The sequence below is a fragment of the Gorilla gorilla genome, chromosome 20 (genome assembly GCF_029281585.2).
Source record: "Gorilla gorilla gorilla isolate KB3781 chromosome 20, NHGRI_mGorGor1-v2.1_pri, whole genome shotgun sequence".
NCBI lineage: Eukaryota > Metazoa > Chordata > Mammalia > Primates > Hominidae > Gorilla > Gorilla gorilla.
In genome coordinates this window covers 27,314,938-27,339,609 of record NC_073244.2, presented here as the reverse complement: position 1 = coordinate 27,339,609, position 24,672 = coordinate 27,314,938, and the positions used below count along the sequence as shown (strand labels likewise).

The window sequence follows — 24,672 nt, the reverse complement described above, 5'->3', positions numbered from 1 at the left end:
GCCTAATTGCCCTGGCCAGAACTTCCAACACTATGTTGAATAGGAGTGGTGAGAGAGAGCATCCCTGTCTTGTGCCAGTTTTCAAAGGGAATGCTTCCAGTTTTTGCCCATTCAGTATGATATTGGCTGTGGCTTTGTCATAGATAGGTCTTATTATTTTGAGATACTTCCCATCAATACCTAATTTATTAAGAGTTTTCAGCATGAAGGTTGTTGAATTTTGTCAAAGGCCTTTTCTGCACCTATTGAGATAATCATATGGTTTTTGTTACTGGTTCTGTTTATATGCTGGATTATGTTTATTGATTTGTGTATGTTGAACCAGCCTTGCATCCCAGGGATGAAGCCCACTTGATCATGGTGGGTAAGCTTTTTGATGTGCTGCTGGATTCGGTTTGCCAGTATTTTATTGAGGATTTTTGCATCGATGTTCATCAGGGATATTGGTCTAAAATTCTCTTTTTTTGTTGTGTCTCTGCCAGGCTTTGGTATCATATTGATGCTGGCCTCGGTATCATATTGATGCTGGCCTCATAAAATGAGTTAGGGAGGATTCCCTCTTTTTCTATTGATTGGAAGAGTTTCAGAAGGAATAGTACCAACTCCTCCTTGTACGTCTGATAGAATTCAGCTGTGAATCCATCTGGTCCTGGACTTTTTTTGATTGGTAAGCTATTAATTATCACCTCAATCCCAGAGGCTGTTACTGGTCTATTCAGAGATTCACCTTCTTCCTGGTTTAGTCTTGGGAGGGTGTATGTGTTGAGGAATTTATCCATTTCTTATATATTTTGTAGTTTATTTGTGTAGAGGTGTTTGTAGTATTCTCTGATGGTAGTTTATATTCCTGTGGGATTTGTGGTGATATCCCCTTTATCATTTTTTATTGCATCTATTTTATTCTTCTGTTTTATTCTTTATTAGTCTTGCTAGTGGTCTATCAATTTTGTTGGTCTTTTCAAAAAACCACCTCCTGGATTCATTGATTTTTTGAAGTGGGTTTTGTGTCTCTATTTCCTTCAGTTTTGTTCTGATCTTAGTTATTTCTTGCCTTCTGCTAGCTTTTGAATGTGTTTGCTCTTGCTTCTCTAGTTCTTTTAATTGTGGTGTTAGCGTGTCAATTTTAGATCTTTCCTGCTTTCTCTTGTGGGCATTTAGTGCTACAAATTTCCCTCTACACACTGCTTTGAATGTGTCCCAGAGATTCTGGCATGTTGTGTCTTTGTTCTCATTGGTTTCAAAGAACATCTTTATTTCTGCCTTTGTTTCGTTATGTACCCAGTAGTCATTCAGGAGCAGGTTGTTCAGTTTCCAGGTAGTTGAGTGGTTTTGAGTGAGTTTCTTAATCCTGAGTTCTAGTTTGATTGCACTGTGGTCTGAGAGACAGTTTGTTATAATTTCTGTTCTTTTACATTTGCTGAGGAGAGCTTTACTTCCAACTATGTGTTCAATTTTGGAATAAGTGCAGTGTGGTGCTAAGAAGAATGTATATTCTGTTGATTTGGGGTGGAGAGTTCTGTAGATGTCTATTAGGTCTGCTTGGTGCGGAGCTGAGTTGAATTCCTGGATATCCTTGTTAACTTTCTGTCTCATTGATCTGTCTAATGTTGACAGTGGGGTGTTAAAGTCTCCCATTATTATTGTGTGGGAGTCTAAGTCTCTTTGTAGGTCTCTAACACTTGCTTTATGAATCTGGGTGCTCCTGTATTGGGTGCATATATATTTAGGATAGTTAGCTCTTCTTGTTGAATTGATCCCTTTAGTATTATGTAATGGCCTTCTTTGTCTCTTTTGATCTTTGTTGATTTAAAGTCTGTTTTATCAGAGACTAGAATTGCAACCCCTGCCCTTTTTTTGTTTTCCATTTGCTTGGTAGATCTTCCTCCATCCCTTTATTTTGAGCCTGTATAATATCCTGCAGAGTGTTTTCCAGCTTGGTTCCATTCTCCCCATCACTTTCAAGTACATCAATCAGATGTAGATTTGGTTTTAGTAGAGATAAGGTTTCACCATGTTGGCCAGGCTGTTCTTGAACTTCTGACTTCAGGTGATCCACCCACCTCAGCCTCTTAAAGTGCTGGGCTTACAGGTGTGAGCCACAGCGTCCAGCTGGAAGTTACTTTTTATCTCACTATTCACAACGTTTCATATCAATACAAAGATTGACACATCTACATATAAATATACATAGGAAGACAAAAACCCACATAGAGAATTATATAAATATTTCTATCTAAATATTTATGTATACAAAACATATTCTCCAAGAGATAGTTTTAACCTTTTAGCATGATCTAAAGATGCTAATGTAGAATTAATTTTTCCTTCTTTAGCTAAATAACATTTTAGAATGGAACATATCAACAAAGCTCTATCTTCAAGGGCAAGTCCACAGAAATAAGCTGAAAATAAAGTCATTTAACACATCTGTCCAGGACAGTATTTCAGTGCCCTGCATTTGGTACATGTTCCGTTCACATGCACCATTTGGCACCTGTCTTGACAAACTCACAGTCACCATTTAGATAATTGGATGACTGGATCCACGTGGACTGAGCTACTTGGCTGGTTGAAATCACCAAGGCTGTGCAAATTGGCTGATTGCAATCACCCAGTTTTTGCTCATTTACTTATTTAATTGATCTTGGCTTCAGGGGTAGCATACGGAGATGTCTTCTGACCTACTTTTTTTCTGTGGCTTTTTTTTGAGAGTCGTATGCAGAAATAAACATTACATAGACATAACCATGTGACTTATTTTGTGTGTATATGTTTAACGAGCCACCTATTTTATATCTGTATGTACAGAAAGAAGCCTATAAAATAAACTTGATCAGAGGTTATTTCCATTTTCTTTCTGAACAGGTTAGATAAATTCAATCAGCTACTGAGCTCAGTGAAGATTTATTCAAACCAAGCCATACACCACATTTTTTTAATAAATGTAAAAATGTGTTTAATAACGTGGCTCCTGGGTATTTTTAATTCTGGTCTAATTAAACCAGCCCGGTGAGCTTCTTTTCATCTTTCTGGGAACTGCCAGAAATGCTTGACACCAGTGGGCTGAGCCTTCCTCACAAAGATTTGACCTGGCAAATAGAGCCACCTGTGACACTTCAGCAAATGTTCACTATCACCCATTTGAAATGTGGCCAAGTACCATGTACCATTATATTTGCTTCCATGATCACCATCTATCTTCTAAAAAGAGACCTAGACTAATATTTTCTTACCATAAATACCCAACTTCTGCCACAAAGACAAAAAGACAAGAGTGTGATTTTACATCACACACTCTTGGGAATACATACAGTTCTTGTCTTGATGGAAGTTCTAAAGAGAAAGAGTAAGTGTTCTCATATTTAGGTTAGAACCTTTGGACTGGGGCTGGTTCATCTCTGACCTTACGTACAACAATAAAAGAAAAGTCAACCCTGATATGGCAGTAAATAACTCCAATGGCCTTAGAAAATTTGTATCATCCACAAGTACACAACAAAGTTCAGTGCTTCCTTTGAATATATTAAGTGCAGCAGGATGTATATCAGAGCATCCCTCTATTTCTGTACTATTCTAGAAATAGTATTCTACAGGGAAAATATTTTATGCATGTATGAAAGGTTTTGTATTACTGTTTGTAGCAATACCTATCAATACTTCCACAGTCAACATCTTTATTCTGTATGAATATAAATACAAAGATCGTTACAGCTTCAGATATTATATATATATATATTTATATATACTTAGGTATATATATGAATATATGTACACACCTGGTAGATACATAAATGCAAACTTATATGAATGTGTCTATGTAAATATTAATGTATACATAAAATATTTTCCCACTTTTTAAAATATAGAGCATATACTAAGGATGCAGGTGTAGAATTAATTGCCTTCTGTTTTTTTCAATAGCATAACAGAATAAAACATAGCCATACAATGTTGTTTACATAAACAAAAACCTTCAGCTTCAAGTTTCAGGTCTTGTAAATAAGCTGACAGTAAAGCTGTGTGGTACATACTGTCCAGCTTAGCATACAGGGCCCTGCATTTCTTCTTGGTGTGCCTAGGATATTTACATTTACCATTTTGGGCATGCCTTAATGAATTGGCAGCTACTAGATAATTGGCTGATTGGGAGCACCTGGACTGAGCTAATTAGCTAATTGAATTCACCTGGATTGATCAATTGGCTGATAGAAATCACCTGGGTTAAGCTGATTCACTGATTGAAATCACCTGGGCTGAGTGTCTCGGTGGTTTAAAATCACCTGTGCTAAACTAATTGGCTTATAAGATTCACATCAGCTGAGATAACTGGCTGATTAACATCACCTGGAGTGAGCTAGCTGGCTCTTAGAAATTACCTGGGCTAATCAGCTGGGCTGAGCTAATTTGCTGATTGGATTCTCCTGGGATGTGCTAATGGGCTGCTTGGAATCGCTAGAGGTAAGCTAATTGGCTGATTTAAATTATCTGAGCTGAGATAATTTATTCACAAAAGTTAAACACTTGGCCCAGCCAGTGGCTCATGCCTGTAATCCCAGTACTTTGGGAGGCCAAGGCAGAGGGATTACTTGATGTCAGGGGTTCGAGACCAGCCTGGCCAACATGATGAAACCCCATCTATAGTAAAACTGTAAAAATTAGCCAGGTGTGGTGGTGGGTGCCTGTAAGCCCAGGTACTGGCAAGGCTGAGGCAGGAGAATCACTTGAACCCGGAAGGTGGAGGCTGCAGTGAGCCGAGATTGTGCCATTGCACTCCAGCCTGGTCAAGAGTGAAACTTTGTCTCAAAAAAAGAAAAAAAAAATATATATATATTATATATTATATAAAAATATATAATATATAATACATATTACATATATAAAATATATATTCATATATAAATATACATATATTTAAATATATATTTACATATATGTATTATATATAATATATATTTCTATATATTATATATAATATATAAATATATGATATATCATATATGATATATAGTATATAATATATCATATATGAGATATATCTATATGATATATTTATCATATATCACTTATCTATATGATATATATATTTAAATCATATACATTTATGTATTATATATTATATAATATCATTTATCTATATGATATATATATTTATATTATGTATATATTATATATGATATATATTATATATGATATATATTATATATAATATATTATATTTATATATTATATATTATAATATATATTGCATATTATATATTATAATGTATATCATATATAATATATAATATATAAATTGTATATATAAATTTATATATTATGTGTAATTTATATATATAAAATATATATATTATATAATATATAATATATATTATATTATAATATAATTTATATATTATAATATATATTATATATACAATATATATCATATAGATATATAGTATATGATATATATAGTATATTATATATGTTATATTATAATATATACTATATATTATAATATAATATATATAATATATAAATTACATATAATATATAAATTATATATAGAATTTATATATTATATGTAATTTATATATTATATATTATATATAATATACAATATATATTATAATATATAATATATAAATATATTATATATAATATATATTATATAATATAAATATATATAAATATATATATTTATATATGACATATATAAATATATGTATTATATATGACATATATAAATATATAATATATGTATTATATATAAATATAAATATATATAATATGTAATATATATGTATTATATATAAATATATAAATATGTATAATATATTATATATAATTTATATATAATATACATAATTTATATATATTATATAAATTCTTCATATAAATTCTTTATGTAAATATATATTTATATATTTAAATTGTTCAGAAAAATGAAACTGACATTATGTTAAAGTTTTTTTGGAAATTAAAAATGCTTAAGAAACATTTATAGAAACTAAAAGTAAAAATAGTTTAAGATTCTTAGAGAACATCTTTAAAATACTTCATGTTATCATCCTCTGACAGTATATATATATATAATATATATAACATATAAGTATATATAACCTATAAATAAATATATATTATATATAATGTAAATCTATATTTTATACATTATATATTATATATATTATTTTTATATATGTATTATATATTGTATATATATACTGTCAGAGGATGATAACGAAGTATTTTAAAGATATTCTCTAAGAATCTAAAACTATTTTTACTTTTAGTTTCTATAAATATTTCTTAAGCATTTTTAATTTCCAAAAAAAATTTACATAATGTCAGTTTCATTTTTCTGAAGAATTTAAATGGAGTAAAATTATATACATCAGAAAACCTACTTTTCTGGTAATGGATCAACTTAATTTTCAGAACATATATGTTAAACTTCACAAAATTTTATGCTGACCAGTTTGCTCAGTAGCCTCTTACATACAACTGAGAGAGATGACACAAAGATGTAGCGTTCATGTTGGGTGAGAGATTAAATGACTACCAGTAGCTAATTTCTGTTTTACTAACAAATGTTGATTTTCATTTCCATATTGTCTCAAGTTATCTCAATAATGAAGTAATAAACTTTATCCAGGAAATTTCAAAAAACTTATTTTTTAATCAGCTGTAATAGTATGCAAAAACAGAGAAATGAAGGTTAACAGTCATAATTTGTATATTAAAATTAAAATACTTCTAGAAATACATACGGGAAAGGAGAAAGAAATATACAAACAAATGAAAGGCAGCCTGGTGAACATGGTGAAAGCCTGCCTCTACTAAAATTACAAAAATTAGCCTGGTGTGGTGGCTCACACCTGTAACCTCAGCTACTCAGGAGGCTTAGGCATGAGTATCACTGAACCTGGGAGGCAGAGTTTGCAGTGAGCAGAGATCACGCCACTGCACTCCAGCATGGGCGACAGAATGAGACTCCATCTCAAACAAAGCAAAACAAAAACAAAATCAAAATAGAAGGAAGTGGATTACTCACAATAGCTAAGGTATGAAATCAACCTAAGTGTCCATCAATAGGTGAATGGAAAAAGAAAATATGGTATGTGTACACAATGAAATGATATTCAGCCCTTAAAAATAAGGTCTTGTTATTTGCAACAACATTCATGAACCTGAAAGACATTATACTAAGTAAAATAAGTCAACACGGAAAAAAACAGAAAACATAATCCTTTTTTTTTTTTTTTTTTTGAGGTGGAGTTTTGCTCTTGTCACCCAGGCTGGAGTGCAGTGGCACCATCTCCACTCACTGCAACATCTGCCTCTCAGGTTCAAGAGATTCTCCTGCCTCAGCTTCCTCAGTACCTGGGATTACAGGCACTTGCCACCTTACCCAGCAAATTTTTATATTTTCTGTAGAGATAGAGTTTTCCCATGTTGGCCAGGCTAGTTTCAAACTCCTGACCTCAAGTGATCCACCCACCTCGGCCTCTCAAAGTGTTGGGATTACAGGCATGAGCCACTGTGCCTGACTCATATAATCCTATTTCTATGTAAAGTGTAAAAAAATTTTTAAACTCATAGAAGCAGACAGTACAATAATGAAACAAAAAATATCCCCTAAGAGGTTTTTTGTCTGATAAAGAGAGCTTCTTCATGATCTTTCAGGGATTTTTTTTTTCTAATTTTCTGCATTCTCCTGTTCTTCAGCCAATGGTTGAAAAAAGATACAGAGAAGACACATTTTCCTTTTATCCACTTCACTTCCTCTTACTATTAGTCAATGTTGGTACAGCCGAGAATAGCTATTTTCTGGGAGGACAGCCACTTCTCAGCAATATTGGAATGCTTTCTTCACTTTATATCAGTGAAAAACAGGCCAGCAAGTCCTAGGAAAGCACAAGGTGCTATTGCTACTTTAACAATGATCAGGCCGAGCATGGTGGTTCACACCTGTATTCCCAGCACTTTGAGAGGCTGAGATGGGTGGATCACAACGTCAGGAGTTCGAGACCAGCCTGGCCAATATGGTGAAACCCTGTCTCTTCTAAAAGTACAGAAATTGCTGAGCACAATGGCTCATGCCTGTAATCCCAGCAGTTTGGGAGGCGGAGGGCGGTGGATTGCTTGAGGTCAGCAGTTTGAGACCATCCTGGGCAACATGGTGAAATCTGGTCTCTACTAAAAATATAAAAAATTAGCTGGGCGTGGTGGCAGGTGCCTGTAATCCCAGCTTCTCAAGAGGCTGAGGCAGGAGAATCGCTGGAACCTGGAGGCCAAGGTTGCAGTGAGCCATGATTGTGCCACTGCACTCCAGCCAAGATGACAGAGTGACTCCTCTTAAAAAAAAATAAATTAGCTGGGCATGGTGGTGGGCACCTGTACTCCCAGCTACTAGGGAGGCTGAGGCAGGAGAATCATGTAAACCAGAAAGTTAGAGGTTGCAGGGAGCCAAGATCATGTCACAGCACTCCAGCCTGGGTGACCTAGTGAGACTGTCTCAAAAAAAAAAAAAGTTATTATGAAATCATGAATAGCACTTGTTTGGTTGCTACTCCCATGTCAAACAATGTTATTTGGCTTAAGGTACTGGTTTTTATTTTATTTTATTATATTTTATTTTATTTTTGAGACAGAGTTTTGCTCTTGTTGCCCAGGCTGGAGGGCAATGGCATGATCTTGGCTCACTGTAACCTCTGTCCCCGAGGTTCCCACAATTCTTCTACCTCAGCCTCCCCAGTAGCTGGGATTACAGGCACCTGCCACCATGCCCGGCTAATTTTTTGTATTTTTAGTAGAGATGGGGGGTCTCACCATGTTAGTCAGGCTGGTCTCGAACTCTAGACCATAGGTGATCCACCTGCCTCAGCCTCCCAAAGTGCTGAGATTACAGGCATGAGCCACCGCATTCAGCCTGGTTTTCTTTTTTTTTTTTTTTCTAACTACCGGTAATATAAAATTCTTCACTAAGAAGACTTTTTCTTATTCAAATATTTTGAGATTTCATTGACATTTAACTGTATGAATTATCTGGAATATTGAAATTTTCCATGAACTCAAATAGATTACCATAGATAATCTTTTAGTAAAAGCTTTTCTGAGGCAGAGTAAGATTTATAACATTTTATTATTATATGGAAGATGTGTATTAGCCATGTTTTCGGTAATCACTCTGAACACAGCACTCTCTGTTCCAAGTGCAAAAAGAAAAGTAGGGGTTCCTCTTCAAAGACTTTCCTCCCCATCTAATTAGGAATAAACAGTAACTTCTCTTAGAAGCAAAATTTATTCAAAGTCCTGTGCTAACATTCTTAAATATCTGCTAGCCATAATAAAAAAAAATCAATGTACTTTCTTCTTAGCTCCCACAATTTAGCCTAAATATTGGCCCTGGCATGCTTATACTAGTCCAAGCAAGCATTAGGTCATAGCCTGTTACTCTTCCTTATTTGGTGTTTTTACCTTTCTCAGCATTCCACAAGTTACTTCCTCCCTCCTTTGTTCTCCTCTGCCTTTGCCTCTTTTAAAAAGTTCTAAGTCGCTAAACAATGGGGGGAAATACAGAATTTGAGGTCCTGTTTCAGCCAGTGAAAACTAGACACAGCAGTAGAAAGGATGCTTCAGGTCATAAATGACCTTGTCTCCTTTGTTTGATGTACTTTGATGGCAAAACTGCTGAAGAGTGTACACTTTCCGCAAAAAGTAAAAATGGCCTTCCTAAGAAAATTAATGTTCGAGTGCTATTTCCTTATGGCACCAGAGAACAAGCATTTCTAACCCAGTATGGACCCTGAGTAACTGAGGAAAAATTGGTATCTCTGTAAAAAGGTAGAAGAAAATGCTGAGTGGAGGTGCACCACACTGCACATCAATGCTTTCCACATCCACCTATTAGGGTCTTAATTTAATTGGGCTGTTATTTGCATAGCTAGATACTTACTAAATTTAGTCATAATATTTTTTAGCAGCTAATGGCATCTGTTACTCATTAATTTTATCCATTTGCTTTTTTGAAAAACAAATCTTTTGTTAATTCACTCTAAATTGAGACTACATTTACAATCTTCAATTTTTCAGTGTTGAAGTAAATCAGAGTAGAGCAATGTGTGTATATAATGTGCATTTTCCTGCCTATCAAAATTCTTCTGGCCAGGCACAGTGGCTCATGCCTGTAGTCACAGCACTCTGAGGTCAGCTGTTCAAGATGAGCCTGGCTAACAAGGTGAAATCCCATCTCTACTAAAGATACAAAAATTATCCGGGCATAATGGTGGGTGCCTGTTATCCCTGCTACTCGGGAGGCTGAGGCAGGAGAATCGCTTGAACCAGGGAGGCAGAGTTTGCAGTGAAATGAGAACACACCATTGCACTGCAGCCTGGGTGACAGAGAGAGAATCCATCCTTCATTTACTTGGAAACCCTGGGAAGCCACCTATAAAATATTCCCTTTGAATAGTTTAGCCAGGATTTTAGATTTCAAAAGGTCAAAAACAATCATTGAGCAAAGCCAAAATCTTTCTGTTTCTCATTAGTCATCTGGCCATTTCTGTAAGTATGGCAATTACGCCAAGCCACTGAAAAGATGACAATATTCAAGGTGTTTAGTTTAGCCAAGCCATTGAAAAGATGTGGTTTTGGTTAATTTTATCCCATTTCAAATGTTTTCTCTAGTTGTTATTTTGTCCTGTGACTCTAAAAGAAACTGTCTACTAACTAATCATACATTCAAAAAATATTCATACTGAGGTGTTTACAGTTTAATCTTGTATTACAGTATAGTAGAATCCTCTATAATTAGAAGTTAATCATAAATTCATTGTTTTTAAGGTTTTTGAAATGTGAAAACAATTAGGTATGCTTTTTGAAATAAGTACAATTCTAGGACATTACCCACTGGTCTTCATGGTATTTCTGTAATGAATACTATAAAACTGGGTCACCAGAATGGTGCAGACATGCTGATTAAAACAGAATGAGCTCAGCATTGTTGGTAGACTATCAGTATCCCAGAGGCTGATCATTCACTACAGCTTACTAAATATTGTTCTATGATGCCAGTGAACACTTTTACTCAGGTTACCCTTTTCCTACCATTAATGTGGTCCTGTTGTGGTCTCCTGTTTCTCTTAAGCTATCCCAGATGAGAGGTGATTATTTCTTGCATGAATGAAAGTCCCTTTTTTACCCTCTGCCATAAGATCCACTTATTCTCCTTACTGAAATCAACATGCAGGAGGCAGGAATGATGGCAATATACAAACATGTTTCCTGTTATGTAGCCACCATAAGCAGCTTACAACATGTTCCACCAAGAAGTCACTTACTTTCAGGCCAGCAGGGGTGTTTTTCTATGATGTGTCTCTTTCTCTCAAAACCACATCTGATTAAGTTTAGCACAAGCAGGATAATCTCCACTTTGATAAACACAAAGGCAACACATGAGTAACCTAATTTCATGAGTGATTTCCCACCACAGTCACACATTTCTACACTCAAGAAGAAAGTATTACACAGCTGGTGTGTAACAGACTGGGAATTCAGGGTATTAGCTTAGAACGTTGTCTACCCACATAAATAAACTTTTAAAATAGTCTTTTGCCAGTCACAGTGGCTCATACCTGTAATATCAGCACTGTGGGATGCTGAGGCAGGCAGATCATGAGGTCAGCTGTTTGAGACCAGTCTGACCAACATGATGAAACCCTGTCTCTTCTAAAAATATGAAAATTAGTCAGGCTTGGTAGCACACACCTGTAATCCCAGGTACTAAAATGGCTGAGGCACAAGAATTGCTTGATCTCAGGAGGTGGAGGTTACAGTGGGCTATCACGCCACTGCACTCCAGCCTGGGTGACAGAGCAAGACTCCATCTTGAAAAAGAAAAAAAAAAGTCTTTCTGTGACTTTTGTTATCTACATAAACAAAGATATCAACTGGATATAATAATTAACTACTTTCCAGTTTTATTCACTACAAATCTTAACTAACATTTTTTTCTGGCTCATTTTTCCTTTATGCACCATTTTATATGTTCACACACACATAGAACAATAAAAATATATTCAATTATTCAATTTTGGTTGAATGTTCATTAAAATAGGTGTTAAAATGATTTTTTTGTTTGTTTGTTTGAAGAGGGGTTTTATTGTTGTACTCAAGAGTGTTGTTTCTGGAGACAAAGTTGCCTGTGCTTTAATAGGCAGATTCCGGGGAGAATCCGAATAAGCCATAACATTTTACACTAATAAATTGAACACAAACCAGAAAGTATAGATTTGCTTTTAGCATTTTCAAGGTGTTTAGTTTTGTTAATCATCTAATTAAAATGATTTGTTTTGTTGCAATAATTGCTCTTTCCTTCTGAAAATATGTACAAACTCATACTCATAAAAACACTCGCTTCATAATTTTCATACACCTAAGGTTTATCTTCAGAGTAATATGAGTATATTTAACTCTATGTAAATTAAAACGAAAAGTCTATATGCTTGCAGGCAGAGAGACCACATGTTCAAAGACAGCTATATAACAAATATTTATTAATAAACTTTCAGGACTCAGAAATGTATGGACTTTATTTCTATTTTTTTTTTTTTTGAAATGGAGTCTCACTCTGTCATCCATGCTGGAGTGTAGTGGTGCGACCTTGGCTCACTGCAACCTCCACCTCCCGGGTTCAAACAATTCTCCTGCCTCAGCCTCCAGGTGTGCACCAAGATGCCTGGCCAATTTTTGTATTTTTAGTAGAGAAGGGGTTTCACCATGTTGGCCAGGCTGGTCTTGAACCCCTAGCCTCAAGCATTCCACCTGCCTTGGCCTCTCAAAGTGCTGGAATTACAGGCATGAGCCACTGCACCTGGACATATTTTATTTGTATTTTTGAATAATTATTATAACCATAAAAAATCCTGTAGTCAATAACAATTTAATTGTACATTTTAAAATGAACAAAAGCATATAATTACACTTTTGGTAATACAAAGGATAAATGCTAGAGGTGACGGACACCTTATTTACCCTAATGTAATTACTGCATATTGTAGGCCTGAGTCAAAAGATGCCATATAAGGCATAAATACATACACATACTATATACGCGCAAATACAAATAACAAATTTCAAGAAGAAAATAGAGTAAAAATTTAATCTGTGGGAACAATATTCTTTAACTCATTTGCAGTTTAAAGCAATGGGCAAAGTGATTACTAGAAATGTTATTCCACTATATGCCAAATTGTGTATTGTTACCATCTTGTAGCTTCACCCTTGAGTAAGGTAGGATCGTTTAAAGTTAGTGGCATAATAATGCTTCATTAAATGCACGGTAGTCTTAACATGATTAAAAAATAATAAAATTAAGTTCACACATAATCTAACTTTTTTTGGGGGGGGTGGGGGCAGTTTTTTTCTTATTGTCCAGGATGGAGTGCAATGGCAAGATCTTGGCTCGCCACAACCTCTGCCTCCCTTGTTCAAGCAATTCTCCTGCCTCAGCCTCCTAAGTATTTTTAGTATTTTTAGTAGAGATGGGGTTTCTCCATGTTGGTCAGGCTGGTCTCGAACTCCTGACCTCAGGTGTTCCACCCTCTCGACCTCCCCAAGTGCTGGGATTACAGGCATGCGCCATTGAGCCCAGCCCTAGCAATTTTTAAATGTACTGTATTTCATTACATAAAAGTACAATTAGTAAAATAATATACTATTTTATTTTAATATACTTTTAACTATAATTATTTCCTAGTGACTATATAATGTAGAAAAGTATTGCTCTGAACATTTACCTTATACTTAATAGAGATTTACTACAAAGAACCTCTCCACTTATATTTTCATTATGCATCTTACATTTTAATGTCCTTATTCTTTTATAGAAAAGGTCATAATGTCCAAATAATTTTTAAAAATATCTAATATCTCTGATGCAGAAGCAATCGATCACATGCTTTCACATGTGAATAAAACAGGAATAAATTAACAGCATAAAGTAATTTGAAAGCTGTATTATATCATTATTCAGTTTTCAAAAAATTTTATTCAAGGAAACAAGTATACTTTCAATGTAATTACAATGCTTCCAAAAATCTTTTTAAAGTTACATACAAATCATTTATCTAAAACTGTAGTTGTGGATTAGTTTTTATACTCAACACTCTGATTTAGTGTAATGTCTTAAGTGTCAGTGCCTTAGTTTACTACTGTAAATTCTGACATTTATATACATTCTATTTTGAATTGTTTTTATATTTACTGCATCTGCAAAATTATACTTTAGTATAAACTCTCTGGTGTTTTCTAAGCTGTTGTTTCTGAAAAAAAAAAGTGTTTCTAAACTTATTACATTTGCAGGACTAATCTCCAATACAAATTCCCTGATGTTGAACAAAGCTTGAGCAATTGCTTCACTGTTTTCCTCTGGTATAAATGTGCGCAATAAGATCTGTGATACAAGTAAATGCGCTATAAGCCCCTTTATAGTTCTTTTTCTTTTTTTTTTTTTTTGAGACGGAGTCTGGCTCTGTCGCCCAGGCTGGAGTGCAGTGGCGCAATCTCAGCTCACTGCAAGCTCCGCCTCCCAGATTCACGCCATTCTCCTGCCTCAGCCTCCCGAGTAGCTGGGACTACAGGCGCCCGCCACCACGCCCGGCTAATTTTTTGTATTTTTAGTAGAGACGGGGTTTCACCATGTTAGCCAGGATGGTCTCGATCTCCTGACCTCGTGATCCGCCCGCCTCGGCCTCCCAAAGTGCTGGGATTACAGGCGTGAGCCACCGCGCCCGGCCACCCCTTTATAGTTCTAATAGTTGTCTTCAAAATAAATACTTTTCTTCATTTTAAAGGCTTATAGATTCTGAAAGATTTTTTTGACAGTAATTGCACTTTTAATGCTTTTATTAAAAGGAACCTTTTTATGTTAAGATGTGAGTAGGAATTAATGGGTTTTATGTTAAGATGTGAGTAGGAATTAATGGGTTTTCCATATTCTTTATATTTGTACAATTTTTCTCAATGATAATAGCTTTCCTGTGAAATAAGGGGTAAGAACTGATTAAATGTTTTGCCACATTCTTCAAACTTGTAGGAGTTTTGCCAGTATGACAGTAGGAGTTTTGCAGTCTTACCTACAATCAAGTGTGGCAACCACATAAAGGCTTTGTCACATTTTATATGTTTCTAGGGTTTCACACCACAATAATTATTGTTATATATAGAGAATTTGGAGGTGTTGGTAAAAGCACTGTCACATGTTTTTTAGGTTTGTAGAGTTCTTCTTCAGCAGGAATTATCACCAAATCTCTTAAGAATTAAGAAATGGTGGCCAGGCATCATGGTTCATGCCTGTAATTCCAGCACTTTAGGAGGCCAAAGCAGGTGGATCGCCTGAGGTCAGGAGTTTGAGACCACCATGAAAAACATGATAAAATTGCATCTCTACTAAAAATATGAAAATTAGCTGGGCATGGTGGTAGGCACTTGTAATCTTTTTTAATTTTTTTATTTTATTATTATTGTACTTTAAGTTTTAGGGTACAGATGCACAATGTGCAGGTTTGTTACATATGTATACATGTGCCATGTTGGTGTACTGCACCCATTAACTCATCATTTAGCATTAGGTATATCTCCTAATGCTATCCCTCCCCCCTGCCCCCACCCCACAACAGTCCCCGGAGTGTGATGTTCCCCTTCCTGTGTCCATGTGTTCTCATTCTGCAATTCCCACCTATGAGTGAGAACACGCAGTGTTTGGTTTTCTGTCCTTGTGATAGTTTGCTGAGAATGATGATTTCCAGTTTCATCCATGTCCCTAAAAAGGACATGAACTCATCATTTTTATGGCTGCATAGTATTCTATGGTGTATATGTGCCACATTTTCTTAATCCAGTCTATCGTTGTTGGACATTTGGGTTGGTTCCAAGTCTTTGCTATTGTGAATAGTGCCGCAATAAACATACGTGTTCATGTGTCTTTATAGCAGCATGATTTATATTACTTTGGGTATATACCCAGTAATTGGATGGCTGGGTCAAATGCTATTTCTAGTTCTCAATCCCTGAGGAATCGCCACACGGACTTCCACAATGGTTGAACTAGTTTACAGTCCCACCAACAGTGTCAAAGTGTTCCTATTTCTCCACATCCTCTCCAGCACCTGTTGTTTCCTGACTTTTTAATGATTGACATTCTAACTGGTGTGAGATGGTATCTCATTGTGGTTTTGATTTGCATTTCTCTGATGGCCAGTGATGATGAGCATTTTTTCATGTGTTCTTTGGCTGCATAAATGTCTTCTTTTGAGAAGTGTCTGTTCATGTCCTTTGCCCACTTTTTGATGGGGTTGTTTGTTCCTGTAAATTTGTTTGAGTTCATTGTAGATTCTGGATATTAGCCCTTTGTCAGATGAGTAGGTTGTGAAAATTTTCTCCCATTTTGTAGGTTGCCTGTTCACTCTGATGATAGTTTCTTTTGCTGTGCAGAAGCTCTTTAGTTTAATTGGATCCCATATGTCGATTTTGGCTTTTGTTGCCATTGCTTTTGGTGTTTTAGACATGAAGTCCTTGCCCATGCCTATGTCCTGAATGGTATTGCCTAGGTTTTCTTCTAGAGTTTTTATGGTTTTAGGTCTAACATGTAAGTCTTTAATCCATCTTGAATTAATTTTTGTATAAGGTGTAAGGAAGGGATCCAGTTTCAGCTTTCTACATATGGCTAGACAGTTTTCCCAGCACCATTTATTAAATAGGGAATCCTTTCCCCATTGCTTGTTTTTGTCAGGTTTGTCAAAGGTCAGATAGTTGTAGATATGCGGCATTATTTCTGAGGGCTCTGTTCTGTTCCATTGATCCATATCTCTGTTTTGGTACCAGTACCGTGCTGTTTTGGTTACTGTAGCCTTGTAGTATAGTTTGAAGTCAGGTAGCGTGATGCCTCCGGCTTTATTCTTTTGGCTTAGGATTGACTTGGCAATGTGGGCTCTTTTTTGATTCCATATGAACTTTAAAGTAGTTTTTTCCAGTTCTGTGAAGAAAGTCATTGGTAGCTTGATGGGGATGGCATTGAATCTATAAATTACCTTGGGCAGTATGGGCCATTTTCATGATATGATATTGATTCTTCCTACCCATGAGCATGCAATGTTCTTCCATTTGTTTGTATCCTCTTTTATTTCATTGAGCAGTGGTTTGTAGTTCTCCTTGAAGAGGTCCTTCATGTCCCTTGTAAGTTGGATTCCTAGGTATTTTATTCTCTTTGAAGCAATTGTGAATGGGAGTTCACTCATGATTTGGCTCTGTTTGTCTGTTGTTGGTGTATAAGAATGTTTGTGATTTTTGTCCATTGATTTTGTATCCTGAGACTTTGCTGAAGTTGCCTATCAGCTTAAGGAGATTTTGGGCTGAGACAATGGGGTTTTCTAGATATACAATCATGTCATCTGCAAAGAGGGACAATTTGACTTCCTCTTTTCCTAATTGAATACCCTTTATTTCCTTCTCCTGCCTAATTGCCCTGGCCAGAACTTCCAACAATATGTTGAATAGGAGTGGTGAGAGAGGGCATCCCTGTCTTGTGCCAGTTTTCAAAGGGAATGCTTCCAGTTTTTGCCCATTCAGTATGATATTGGCTGTGGGCTTGTCATAGATAGTTCTTATTATTTTGAGATACATCCCATCAATACCTAATTTATAGCATGAAGTGTTGTTGAATTTTGTCAAAGGCCTTTTCTGCATCTATTGAGATAATCATGTGGTTTCTGTCTTTGGTTCTGTTTATATGCTGGATTTCATTTATTGATTTGCGTATGTTGAACCAGCCTTGCATCCCAGGGATGAAGCCCACTTGATCATGGTGGATAAGCTTTTTGATGTGCTGCTGGATTCGGTTTGCCAGTATTTTATTGAGGATTTTCACATCAATGTTCAAGGATATTGGTCTAAAATTCTCTTTTTTTGTTGTGTCTCTGCCCAGCTTTGGTATCAGGAAGATGCTGGCCTCATAAAATGAGTTAGGGAGGATTCCTTCTTTTCATATTGATTGGAATAGTTTCAGAAGGAATAGTATCAGCTCCTCCTTGTACCTCTGGTAGAATTCGGCTGTGAATCCATCTGGTCCTGGACTCTTTTTGGTTGGTAAGCTATTGATTATCACCTCAACCCCAGTGGCTGTTATTGGTCTATTCAGAGATTCAACTTCTTCCTGGTTTAGTCTTGGGAGGGTGTATGTGTTGAGGAATTTATCCATTTCTTCTACATTTTCTAGTTTATTTGCATAGAGGTGTTTGTAGTATTCTCTGATGGTAGTTTGTATTTCTGTGGGATCAGTGGTGATGTCCCCTTTATCATTTTTTATTGCATCTATTTGATTCTTCTCTCTTTTCTTCATTAGTCTTGCTAGCGGTCTATCAATTTTGTTGATCCTTTCAAAAAACCAGCTCCTGGATTCACTAATTTTTTGAAGGGTTTTTTGTGTCTCTATTTCCTTGAGTTCTGCTCTGATTTTAGTTATTTCTTGCCTTCTGCTAGTTTTTGACTGTGTTTGCTCTTGCATTTCTAGTTCTTTTAATTGTGATGTTAGGCTGTTAATTTTGGTTCTTTCCTGCTTTCTCTTGTGGGCATTTAGTGCTATAAATTTCCCTCTACACACTGCTTTGAATGTGTCCCAGAGATTCTGGTATGTTGTGTCTTTGTTCTTGTTGGTTTCAAAGAACATCTTTATTCCTGCCTTCATTTCATTATGTACCCAGTAGTCATTCAGGAGCAGGTTGTTCAGTTTCCATGTAGTTGAGTGGTTTTGAGTGAGTTTCTTAATCCTGAGTTCTAGTTTGATTGCACTGTGGTCTGAGAGACAGTTTGTTATAATTTCTGTTCCTTTACATTTGCTGAGGAGTGCTTTACTTCCAATTATGTGGTCAATTTTGGAATAGGTGTGGTGTGGTGATGAAAAGAATGTGTATTCTGTTGATGTGGGGTGGAGAGTTCTGTAGATGTCTATTAGGTCCGCTTGGTGCAGAGCTGTGTTCAATTCCTGGATATCCTTGTTAACTTTCTGTCTCATTGATCTGTCTAATGTTGACAGTGGGGTGTTAGTCTCCCATTATTATTGTGTGGGAGTGTAAGTCTCTTTGTAGGTCACTTAGGACTTGCTTTATGAATCTGGGTGCTCCTGTATTGGGTGCATATATATTTAGGATAGTTAGCTCTTCTTGTTGAATTGATCCCTTTACCATTATGTAATGGCCTTGTCTCTTTTGATCTTTGTTGGTTTGAAGTCTGTTTTATCAGAGACTAGGATTGCAACCCCTGCCTTTTTTTTTTTGTTTTCCATTTGCTTCGTGGATCTTCCTCCATCCTTTTATTTTGAGCCTATGTGTGTCTCTGCCCGTGAGATGGGTTTCCTGAATACAGCACACTGATGGGTCTTGACTCTTTATCCAATTTGCCAGTCTGTGTCTTTTAATTGGAGCATTTAGCCCATTTATATTTAAAGCTAATATTGTTATGTGAGAATTTGATCCTGTCATTATGATGTTAGCTGGTTATTTTGCTTGTTAGTTCATGCAGTTTCTTCCTAGTCTCGATGGTCTTTACATTTTGGCATGATTTTGCAGCGGCTGGTACTGGTTGTTCCTTTCCATGTTTAGCACTTCCTTCAGGAGCTCTTTTAGGGCAGGCCTGGTGGTGACAAAATCTCTCAGCATTTGCTTGTCTGTAAAGTATTTTATTTCTCCTTCACTTATGAAGCTTAGTTTGGCTGGATATGAAATTCTGGGTTGAAAATTCTTTTCTTTAAGAATGTTGAATATTGGCCCCCACTCTCTTCTGGGTTATAGAGTTTCTGCTGACAGATCCGCTGTTAGTCTGATGGGCTTCCCTTTGTGGGTAACTCGACCTTTCTCTCTGGCTGCCCTTAACATTTTTTCCTTCATTTCAACTTTGGTGAATCTGACAATTATGTGTCTTGGAGTTGCTCTTCTCAAGGAGTATCTTTGTGGCGTTCTCTGTATTTCCTGAATCTGAATGTTGGCCTGCCTTGCTAGATTGGGGAAGTTATCCTAGATAATATCCTGCAGAGTGTTTTCCAACTTGGTTCCATTCTCCCCCTCACTTTCAGGTACACCAATCAGAGGTAGATTTGGTCTTTTCACATAGTCCCATATTTCTTGGAGACTTTGTTTCTTTTTAATTTTTTTTTTCTAAACTTCCCTTCTCACTTCACTTCATTTTCCATCACTGATACCCTTTCTTCCAGTTGATCGCATTGGCTCCTGAGGCTTCTGCATTCTTCACATAGTTCTTGAGCCTTGGCTTTCAGCTCCAACAGGTCCTTTAAGTATTTCTCTGCATTGGTTATTCTAGTTATACATTCATCTAATTTTTTTTCAAAGTTTTTAACTTCTTTGCCTTTGGTTTGAATTTCCTCCTGTAGCTCGGAGTAGTTTGATCATCTGAAGCCTTCTTCTCTCAACTCATCAAAGTCATTCTCCATCCAGCTTTGTTCTGTTGCTGGTGGGGAACTGCGTTCCTTTGGAGGAGGAGAGGCACTCTGATTTTTAGAGTTTCCAGTTTTTCTGCTCTGTTTTTTCCCCATCTTTGTGGTTTTATCTACTTTTGGTCTTTGATGATGGTGATGTACAGATGGGCTTTTGGTGTGGATGTCCTTTCCGTTTGTTAGTTTTCCTTCTAACAGACAGGACCCTCAGCTGCAGGTCTGTTGGAGTTTGCTAGAGGTCCACTCCAGACGCTGTTTGCCTGGTTATCAGCAGTGGTGGCTGTAGAACAGCGGATTTTCATGAACCGCAAATGCTGCTGCCTGATCGGTCCTCTGGAAGTTTTGTATGAGGAGTACCCAGCCGTGTGAAGTGTCAGTCTGCCCCTACTGGGGGTGCCTCCCAGTTAGGCTGCTCGGGGGTCAGAGACCCACTTGAGGAGGCAGTCTGCCCATTCTCAGATCTCCAGCTGCGTGCTGGGAGAACCACTACTCTCTTCAAAGCTGTCAGACAGGGACGTTTAAGTCTGCAGAGGTTACTGCTGTCTTTTTGTCTGTGCCCTGCCCCCAGAGGTGGAGTCTACAGAGGCAGGCAGGTCTCCTTGAGCTGTGGTGGGCTCCACCCAGTTCTAGCTTCCCAGCTGCTTTACCTAAGCAAGCCTGGGCAATGGCAAGCGCTCCTCCCCCAGCCTCGCTGCTGCCTTGCAGTTTGATCTCTGACTGCTGTGCTAGCAATCAGTGAGACTCCGTGGGCATAGGACCCTCTGAGCCAGGTGCAGGATATAATCTGGTGTGCCATTTTTTAAGCCCATTGGAATTGCGCAGTATTAGGGTGGGAGTGACCCGATTTTCCAGGTGCCATCTGTCGCCCTTTTCTTTGACTAGGAAATGGAACTCCCTGACTCCTTGCACTTCGTGAGTGAGGCAATGCCTCGCCCTGGTTCGGCTCATGCACAGTGCGCTGCACCCACTGTCCTGCAGCCACTGTCTGGCACTCCCTAGTGAGATGAACCTGGTACATCAGAGGGAAATGCAGAAATCACCCATCTTCTGCGTCACTCAGGCTGGGAGCTGTAGACAGGAGCTGTTCCTATTCAGCCATCTTGGCTCCACCCCCCATAATCTCATCTACTAGACAAGCTGAGGCAGGAAAATGGCTTGAACCCGGGAGGCAGAGGTTTCAGTGATCCGAGATCATTACATTGTTTTCCAGCTTGGGTGACAAGCATGAAACTTCATCTCAAAAAAAAAAAAAGAAGAATTGATTGAAAATTGTTATACGCTATGCCACATTCTTCACAGGTGTAGGGTTTCTATCCAGTATGAATTATGTGTAATAAGGGTTGAGAACTTCCTAAAAGCTTTGTCACATTCTTTATATTTGTAGTGTTTGTGTTCCATAAATTCTCATATTTAGTAAAAGTTGATAGCTGGTTAAAGGCTTTCCCACATTCATCAAACTCATAGGGTTTCTCTCCAGTATGAATTATCTTATGTCTAGTAAGGGTAGAGGAGTGTCTAAGGCTTTGTCACGTTTTCACATTTATAGGGATTCCCTCCCATATGAATTATCTCATGTCTACTGAGGTTTGAGGATGAGATAAAGGCTTTGCCACATTTATCGCACTTGTGTGGTTTCCCTCCAGTATGAATTTTCTTATGTGAAAAAAGGGTTGCGGGATGATTAAAAGCTTTGCCACATTCTTCACATTTGTAGGGTTTCTCTCCAGTATGAATTCTCTTATGTCTAGTAAGGGTAGAGGAGTACTTAAAGTCTTTGCCACATTCTTCACATTTGTAGGGTTTATCTGCAGTATGAATTCTCTTATGTGTAGTAAGAATAGAGGAGCACTTAAAGGCCTTGCCACATTCTTCACATTTGTAAGGCTTCTCTCCAGTATGAATTTTCTTGTGTTTAGTAAGGTTAGAGGAGCGGTTAAAGGCTTTGCCACAGTCTTCACATTCGTAGGGTTTCTCTCCAGTGTGAATTATCTTATGTGTAGTAAGAATAGAGGACCGACTGAAGGCTTTGCCACATTCTTCACATTTGTAGGGTTTCTCTCCAGTATGAATTCTCTTATGTTTAGAAAGGGGAGAAGAGTGCTTAAACACTTTGCCACATTCTTCACATTTGTAAGGTTTCTTTCCAGTATGAATTATCTTATGTGCAGTAAGGGAACAGGAGTACTTAAAGGCTTCACCACATTCTTCACATTTGTAGGGTTTCTCTCCAGTATGGATTATTTTATGTTTAGTAAGGGTAGAGGAGTACTTAAAGCCTTTGCCACATTCTTCACATTTGTAGGGTTTCTCTCCAGTATGAATTCTCTTATGTGTAGTAAGGTGTGAGGACCAGTTGAAGGCTTTGCCACATTCTTCACATTTGTAGGGTTTCCCTCCAGTATGAATTATCTTATGTGTAGAAAGGGAAGAAAGGTACTTAAAAACTTTGCCACATTCTACACATTTGTAGGGTTTCTCTCCAGTATGAATTCTCTTATGTGTAGTAAGGATAGAGGAGCGCTTAAAGGCCTTGCCACATTCTTCACATTTGTAGGGTTTCTCTCCAGTATGAATTTTCTTATGTGTAGTAAGGTTAGAGGAGCGGTTAAAGGCTTTGCCACAGTCTTCACATTTGTACCGTTTCTCTCCAGTATGAATTATCTTATGTGTAGTAAGGTGTGAGGACCGGTTGAAGGCTTTGCCACATTCTATACATTTATAGGGTTTCTCTCCAGTATGAATTTTCTTATGTGTAGTAAGGGTTGAGGACTGGTTAAAAGCTTTGCCACATTCTATAAATTTGAAAGGTTTTTTTCCAGTATGTCTTATCTTATGTCTGTTTGTATTTGAAAATTGATGAAAGACTTTCCCATGTTTATCACATTGAAACACTTTGCTTTGGGTAGTTGTGAAACATTGGTTAAGTCCATTATAACCTCTTTTGTGCACTTTACACTCATCCACACTTTCACAGCCTTTTTTTAACTGTAAATTATCATGTCCACATTTTTTATGTCTTCTCAGTATCAGCTTTTGGAAAGAATCTTTTATGCTCTGCTCTGGCCAAAGGTCTTGGTTAAAATGAGAACATAAAACTGAAAGAAACCATAAAAACACATTACTTCACTTGCTAGACTCAGATAAACATACTTTACAAATCTAACCTATAAAATTATACAAACTACATAAACAAGATGACGTAGCAAAATATCACAAGCTGTAATTTCTTCCTGGACATATAAATGTAACAAAAACATACTGCCCAAAATACATTTGTAAAAAATTTATAAATGAGTTAAGTGTATGAAGGGCCCAAGATGAGTACAATGCAAAGAGCCACATAGAAGAAAAAAAAAAGTCTGTTACTTATACCCAACAGAGCTCTTCCTGCTCTCCAGTACAACATTGTGCCTTTAAAAGTAAATTGCTGGTCAGGCGTGATGGTTCACACCAGTAATCTCAGCACTTTGGGAGGCTGACATGGGTTGATCATGAGGTCAGGAATTCAAAGGCAGCCTGGCCAAGATGGTGAGAAACCATCTCTACTAAAAACACAAAAAACTAGACAGGCATGGTGCAGGCACTTGTAATCTCAGCTACTCAGGAGGGTGAGGCAGAGAATTGTTTGAACCCAGGAGGCAGAGGTTGCAGTAAGCTGCCATCATACTACTGCACTCCAGCCTGGGTGACAGAGTGAGACTCTGTAATGGCAGATATTGTAGATCATGCCTCTGAACTACAGCATAGGTAACAGGGCGAGACTCTCTCTCTCTCTCTCTCTCTCTCTCTCACACACACACACACACACACACACACACACAAATGTAAATTGCCAAATCCTGGTTTCTTTTAAAAAACAGGAAAAATATTGGCACATACATCTTTATTTTTGGCTTTTAGGGGCTTTTCTAGACACTGGTAAGTGTCTCCCATGACATAAAATGCTGAAGGAAATGATGAAATAAGTTGGATTAACAGTTTGAGTCTGCTGAGTCTAAACATAAATGTCACAGAAACAGAGATACTGCCCTACCCCAAACAGGGAATAAGTCTAGCAAGTGATTACTGATTATTAAGAAGAAATATGAATAAGCCAATTTAACTAAACAGTAAACACAAAATTTTAGACAAGACACATCCTAAAAACACGTTTGAGAAATTCCCAAAATCTCTAGCCATGACAATTGATT

At 36.9% G+C, this 24,672-nt stretch overlaps 1 protein-coding gene across 1 annotated transcript in view; it reads right to left on the bottom strand.

Moving 5' to 3' along the window:
• Positions 1-11,585: 11,585 nt before the first annotated feature.
• LOC101137462 (putative zinc finger protein 66) overlaps positions 11,586-24,672 on the bottom strand; it is a 42,643-nt gene continuing 29,556 nt past the window's right edge. Inside the window, 2 exon segments of the mRNA XM_019014851.4 lie at positions 11,586-22,003; positions 22,005-23,577. Of these exon segments, the coding sequence (XP_018870396.3) occupies positions 21,793-22,003; positions 22,005-23,577 (1,784 nt within the window). The 3' untranslated portion in view covers positions 11,586-21,792.